The sequence below is a fragment of the Chaetura pelagica genome, unplaced genomic scaffold (assembly GCF_000747805.2).
Source record: "Chaetura pelagica isolate M959 unplaced genomic scaffold, ChaPel_1.0 scaffold420, whole genome shotgun sequence".
Taxonomy (NCBI): Eukaryota; Metazoa; Chordata; class Aves; order Apodiformes; family Apodidae; genus Chaetura; species Chaetura pelagica.
Window position 1 is genome coordinate 2,712,740 of NW_009951919.1, and position 6,937 is coordinate 2,719,676.

The 6,937-nt window shown below is 43.5% G+C and overlaps 2 protein-coding genes across 2 annotated transcripts in view; both read right to left on the bottom strand.

The window, feature by feature from the left end:
- DDX46 (DEAD (Asp-Glu-Ala-Asp) box polypeptide 46) overlaps positions 1 to 665 on the bottom strand; it is a 19,659-nt gene extending 18,994 nt beyond the window's left edge. The window contains exon 1 of the mRNA XM_009995770.1: positions 520 to 665. Within this exon, the coding sequence (XP_009994072.1) occupies positions 520 to 665 (146 nt within the window). The remainder of the gene's footprint in view (positions 1 to 519) is intronic.
- A 1,839-nt stretch (positions 666 to 2,504) lies between these two features.
- The window catches only part of CAMLG (calcium modulating ligand), an 8,110-nt gene continuing 3,677 nt past the window's right edge, over positions 2,505 to 6,937 (bottom strand). The window contains exons 2-4 of the mRNA XM_009995780.1: positions 5,272 to 5,723; positions 4,542 to 4,607; positions 2,505 to 2,921 (exon numbers count right to left, since the gene is read on the bottom strand). Of these exons, the coding sequence (XP_009994082.1) occupies positions 2,730 to 2,921; positions 4,542 to 4,607; positions 5,272 to 5,723 (710 nt within the window). The 3' untranslated portion in view covers positions 2,505 to 2,729. The remainder of the gene's footprint in view (positions 2,922 to 4,541; positions 4,608 to 5,271; positions 5,724 to 6,937) is intronic.

Genomic DNA, 6,937 nt, shown 5'->3' on the forward strand with positions numbered 1-6,937 from the left:
GGGAAGGAGCTGAGCCCCGGGAGCCGGAGGGAACGGGCACGGGCTGAGCCCCGGGAACGGGCTGTGCCCCGGGAACCGGAGGGAACGGGCACGGGCTGAGCCCCGGGAACGGGCTGTGCCCCGGGAACCGGAGGGAACGGGCACGGGCTGAGCCCCGGGAACGGGCTGTGCCCCGGGAACCGGAGGGAACGGGCACGGGCTGAGCCCCGGGAACGGGCTGTGCCCCGGGAACCGGAGGGAACGGGCACGGGCTGAGCCCCGGGAACGGGCTGTGCCCCGGGAACCGGAGGGAACGGGAACGGGCTGAGCCCTCCGGCCTGTCCTTTCTCCTGCCCAGCCCCCGGGATTCCCGGGGAAGGTGCCCAGCCCGCCCCGCCACCCCCAGCACAAACTGCCAGGGAAGGGGATAACAAATCTACTTTTAATAAAAAACTGCCAGTTTGTCAATAAACATAAACCAGAATTGTTAAGATGCACAGAGAGAAGTTAAAAAGGGACTAAAATGGATTCATTTCTCACCCAGAGGTGAAGCAGCACCCAGGGGTGAGGAGGCTCCTCCAGCCCAGCTGGACATCGTGGGACATAAACAAGTGGGTTTTGGGCTGAGAAGTTCCAGGTTCGGTCTTGCAGCCAAATTTCTTCCACTGCTTGGTAAGAAAACCCATTTCATCTTTCCTTGCAGTGCAAGGGGCTGAGTGACTGCAGAGCAAGAGGGGCAGCTCTTAATATTTAGCTCATTAAAATTGTTATGCTGAGGGTTAAAAATTCATTGTTTTTTGCAGCTGTTAGTACACAGTAGTTTTGTAATTTATTTTTATTTCACTTGGGCATATAAATAAAGAGTCAAAACAAGTGTAACTTTTGAGCAAACTCATTATTTATGTATCCCAACCTTAATTTAAATGACAGCTATTTCAATTCACTGACATTCCTGTCTAAGATAAACAAATTTAACGCTTCTGAATAAATATTTTTACTTAATGGACCCAAGTTAGAATCTTTTGCAGCCCAGCCCAGGACACCTATAACACAATACTCACTATAAAATAATCAGTAAAAAAAAAATATTAAAAATGTACATATAAAAACACAAGCTTCTTGTTTACATGCCCCAAACAAACATGTATCTAACTCAGGAGCCAGAAATGCTGTGCTGAAATGATGGCAGGAAGCTTTAACAGAAAAGATTAAGCAGAAAGCAGGGCTTTTCACTTGAAAGAAGCATAATGAAACATTTTTGTTCCCTCAAAAAAATTCTGGAAATACTAACATAAATAGGTGTTTCACTATGCTAAAAAAAGGCATTAGCCTAGATTAGTTGGAAGTCCAGATTCTAAACAAGTTGAAAATACCCAATTTAGCTTCAAAGGCAATTTTCAGAGATGATGAAGGTTTAAGCTCTTTGGAATGACACTTCCTTCCTCTCCCTGTGCAAAATGAACAAGATTGGAAATAAGAGAATTCACCAGCCTGGGACTTCACCCAGTGCCAGGATCCCTCTGTCTTCCACCTACATGGCTGGACATCCACAGCCAAAAGGAAAACATGCTCTTCTCCCTTCATACACAACCCTTCAGGTGGGAGTCAACTCAAATCACTGGTTTTTATTCCCCTGTCACTTCCAGCACACGGAATTTGAACAGGAAGGGCTGCTGACATTTCATTGGGGCAGCTTCAAGCAAACACCAAAGCCATGAATGTGCATCACTGCTGAATGAAAGGCTGTTGGGCTGTGGTGTAACAGCAGGAGCAGAATTCCCCCAAAGCAGGATCCTGTTTACATGGAAATATCTGGTAATAAACAGGGAGAAACTCCAGAAATTCATGTCATACTAAAAGCTGATTTACACAATCCTGCAAAGAGCTAGAAAAAAATAGTTCCCTTTAAGTCTTATACACACTAGAGCAAACACCTGATACTGCAGTTTGGTTGCCAATATATACACCTTTCCCATCATGAGGTAAAATGTTAAAATAAGCAAACAAAACAATTAGAATGAAAGCACAAGTATGAGCTACACTAGCATTAGGCTGCTGGAAAATCACAAATGGGTGAGATCAACAATTTTGTTTCTTCCCACTTTTTGATTAATGACATTTGTAAGCAACAGGACTTTTTTGCTGTTGGTTCTGCTGAGCTGTTTTGCACTATAATCAGCAAATTAATCACATTCACAATAAATAATGCATAGGAAGGCAAGGATTAGGACAGTGAAGTGGCATGTTTCACCGTATCATTCTCCAGAAGTAGCTACTTGGTTCAACATTCTGGATCTGAACAACAGAAATACAGGGATTCCTTTTATTAAGAGATTTCTTTTAAAAAATGGGAACACCACAAAATGAGCAGTTGTTGTTAGCTACAGTCCTACTGGAGATAAATATATATATATATGGTTCTGTTGAAATGAATTATCTCTTCTTTGTTCTCACTGAAAAGAACAAAGGCAGCTTTGTAAATGTTTATGAAGGAGATCACCTAACTGAACCAAAGAAATCATTTACATTTCTAATAGACAGACACAGCATCTAAATAAACTGAACCAATACAACTGGCAGTCTGGGACCCTGCTCTTCCTTTCCTTAAGTGACTGGATTTAAGGCTCCTTTCAAGCATTTGAACAGAGAATAATTTTAATGAAGGTTTCAACCTCTCTGCAGAGTCAGATGTTAAAGGAATACAGTCCAGAAAGCTTTAGTGTTAACTACTGCACTGAATTCTACAGCAATCATGGTACTTCAGAACCAAAGAGCAGAGTAAGTTCATGGCAAAAGATAAAAGTGAAGAAATAGACACAAAGGTCTGTGAAAACATCTCCCATTTTGCTGTAGGTGTCCATGGAGCGACTAATCACTTCTGCAGGGATTCCAGACAGTAGAAGAGCAGCAGTCAGAACTGTGGTTTTCACCTTCTTCTCACACTGAAAGAAAAAAACAGTATTAGATCAGTGCTAATCCAATCCTGCTCTACATGCCACACTTGTGCCCATTTCACACACAGCCAGGCACGTTCCAAATTAATGGGCGAGAGCAGCAGGTTGGGATTGATTCTCTCCAGCCACACTCCAGGATTCACAACACTTATCCCAGCTACAGATCCGTGCTGGGAGGGACCCACTGGAGCAGAGTAAGGGGCTGGGTAACAGCAGATACCAACCATGGATGTGAAGTGGGGTTTGTGCAGCAGCTTCTGCATGAGTGGGAAAAGTCCCAGAGAGAGGCAAGCTGGGTGTATAAAGCCAAGCCAGGCACCTCCATTGGCAAAACAGGATTAATCTCATCACACTACTTGTCAAAAAATACTCTGACTTTCCTAACAGAAAAACTACTTAGAATTGAAAACCAACTGTTACTTTCTATTTCAGTATTACTCCATTTGGCAGTTTTATCCTCTGAACTCAGAAAGGCCCAAAATCCTTCTGAAAGTTGTTCTTCTGTCCTTAAGATAAGGAATCCTGAGGATGATAGGATCCCTGTCTGACAGGCAGGGAGAGGTGACAGTGGCTGAAAATGTTGGTAATTTGATGGTACTTGCAGGATATCTTATTTAATCAATTCTAAATTAAGCTTTCAAGAATCTTTCTAGGTTTCCTAGGAGGAAAAAAAAAGGATAACAAGGCCTCATCTGTGTCTAAGTGCAGTAAAAGCAAGTTGTGGGAAGGAACCACCTCTTCAAATTCTGAAGCTGAAGAGCTGATTTTCAAGACAGCAGAAATAAGATCAAAAAGATCCAAGAAAGAAGATAATTCAAGTCTAAGGCTAATTCTCCTGTGGTGTGATACCTCAGCTTAGAATGACTACTCTGAAGCTCAGTTTTCAATTACATACTTAACTACAAAAGAACTGCTGATTTATTCTGATTTTCTACAGGTAATCTATTATTCCTTTTAAAATGCAAATTTTCCCTTTAAACTATGGGTTTAGCATCATTCAGTCCTGCTTTGCACTGTAGACCTGACAACATCACCAACTAAATAACTACTTCAGCACAACTAACTGGGTGAAATATATAAAGCAAGTCACATAGCAAATCTTGCTAATAAGCAGTAAGTTTGACAAACAAGTAAGTGTCTCATTTTAATTTGCCATTCAAACTGATGCCAGCAATGGAATGCAGATCCCTTAAAACCAAAGAACTGCCTCATTTTTTAACAAACACCTCCCATATTTTGTCCAGGTATCCCATGCAAACCAGCTCTTGACAGAGCAAACAGTAACCACAGAAAAGCACAGCCTAGGAGAAAAAGAAAACTTTCCTACAGACAGGAAAGAACTATCTGGCTTTCCTAGTCAGGTGCTTTTAATTAGGATGCAGGTAAGGAAGTTGCTAGTCCACAATTTTACAGCCACTTTAAGATTTAGACTAAGCCAGGGAGATTAAAAACTAGTATAAACTATCAGCACTTGGTAACTCTCAATTCTACAGTTGAAAACAAGGGAAGAATACTTCACATGCGTTGGCCCTAAAACAACAGAACCTAGGCACAAGTTTAAATTTAACACTTCAAATTAATCTAATTGGGAAAAAAAAAATATATTACCTTTGGAAAGTATTTGGACAGTCCCATGTAAGCAAGTTGTAAAGTAAGAAATGGTGCAAATATTGACTGAAGGAACAGAAAAGAACACACAAAAATTAACTTGGTCAGAAGTAGTAACTAAGAAAACACAGAAATGTAATGCTTCCTAAGTCAATTAGGTAGGTAAAAAATAGCATGTGGACAACAGCAACAGTATTATTGAATACTACAAAGCTAAGTAGAGAAGTTTCATGTCAAAATTAAGGTTTTGCCTAATTTTCTTTAAGCCTAAAAACCTGACACTGCAGAAAAGTACAGCAGTGTCAAAATGAGCCCAGGGACAGAGGAGGTGACAGAGGCTGCACCAGGCACACACCTCTGTGCAAGGTACTGCCAGACACCTGGAGTACTGTTTCAGAAGACAGATAAATGAGTAGGATCTGCTCTTCTTGGACAACTATTGCCATTTTTACTCTATTATTCTTTTGTAGACTTCAAACTATGAAGCAGATGGCTCATGCTCACAAAGATAGGAATAAACTTGCAGGGAATTTAAGCTGCAAGAACTATTCCAGTGTTTGTGCTTCTCAAACACTGTTTCATATACTTGTTGAAAATGTAAAGAGTGCCTGAAGTTCCCAGCTCCCAGTTCCCAGCTGGTAGACTTCAGCCCCAGATAAAGGGTATTTTTACAATAAGCTTGCAGTAAACTAGCAGAACAGAATAGGATTGCTTGCTCCCCTGGACTCACCAGGTACTTGCACACAAAAGCCCTCACTGCAATGGCCAGCAGAGCACATCCCACCAATCTAAAAATGCGGAAAGAGTCAAACTCCTCCACTGCATTCCCATTCTCTTGGCTTGGCTTCTCATTCATCAGCTGGTTCCTCAACTTCAGAGCTTCATCAAATCTGGATAAGTACTGCTCTAATCCATGTCTAGGTGGCCGTGGAGCACCTTCAGATGGCAGGTCCCCTCTGGCTCGGTGACGGAGCTCACTTGTGGCCTCACTGAGAAGCTCTGGAGCTTTGCTGAACAAGTCCTTATCCCCTTTGAGGTCTACCATGCTGCCATGGTCAGCTGTGCCTGCCATGCTGCAGACAGAATCACCAAGCACAACTCGCTTGGAAACTGAAGGAATAGGAAGGGAGTTTGATTTATCTTGTTCATGCTGAAGCTTTGATTCTGTGTGACTTTCATCATCTAAGGAAGATAAACGAAAATAACAGAGTTACACACACCAAATATGTGGAACAGTATGTAAGTCATGCTGGACTGGGCCCCTGGATTGATGTCTCCACTTTCAAATTGAAAGGACAGATTTATGATTAATAAATGTGCTAATTAATAATCACAAAGCCACTGGACATACCTGCATACAAGCAACCCCATTTTCAAAGGAGGGATCAGCTGATACAAAGCCTGCTGGTCTATCAAAGGAGAGCTTTACACTCAGACTTAGGTTACACCACCAAGATGATAACAAAAAGAAAAAATCACAGCATGGACCAGACTGAAAACACTCATCAGCTTCACAACACTGTGATTTTACACAGCTGGGCTCAGCACAATCCTGGCTTCCTCCACCAGCTGACAAAGAACCCAACCTGTATGACACACTTTGCATTGCAGGGCACTCAGGGTGCTGTGCAGACACAAGACAGCAGAGCAGCCCAGGCTGGAGCTGAAGCTGTCAGTCAGCAACACAGAAAACATTTGAGGCAGCGAATCACACAGGAGGAACATTAAGGATGACAAATGAGCAGGCAATAGAAGGTACTTTGCCTTATTCTTTGTTCTCAGAGGCAGGGTGTTACCCTGCTTCGTGTTAAACCTGAAGGGTGACCCCACCTCACAGCGATGCAGGTGATGCCAGAGAACACAAACCAATCCCAGAGGCATGCAGAACAGGTCTGGTCCTACCAGGGAGGAAGAACCAACACTTCAGGAATACCTTTCCACAGTAAAGCAGTCTGACTCAGGGCCTAAGGGCATCCTTGTAAACTGAAATCTCAGAAGTTGTCCCTGACAAGATATTCGGCCTCCTTGGAGTACATCAGAGAATGACCTACCTGCCAATCTGCAACAAAACCCTGCATGCCAACCACAAACACCCAGTCACGGCTTATCATCCAAACATGAGAACATTCTGACATTACAAAATAAATAAATAAATAGCTATGAAGCCAAGCAGTCCCTGAATGAAAACGCAGGGGAGGCCGGTTGTTCCTTCAGCGAAGGAAAGCGACTCGAGGCCAAATGGCAGCTCGTGTCTTGTGAGAGCGGCGAGAGGCCTCGCAGCAGCCCCGGCACCGGCGGGTGACACGGGGATGTCCCCCGGGGCTCTCCCCGGGGCCACGGAGGGCCGTGCTTGGCTCAAAGCACCCCGACCCCGCGAGGAGGCCCTGCGGGGCCCA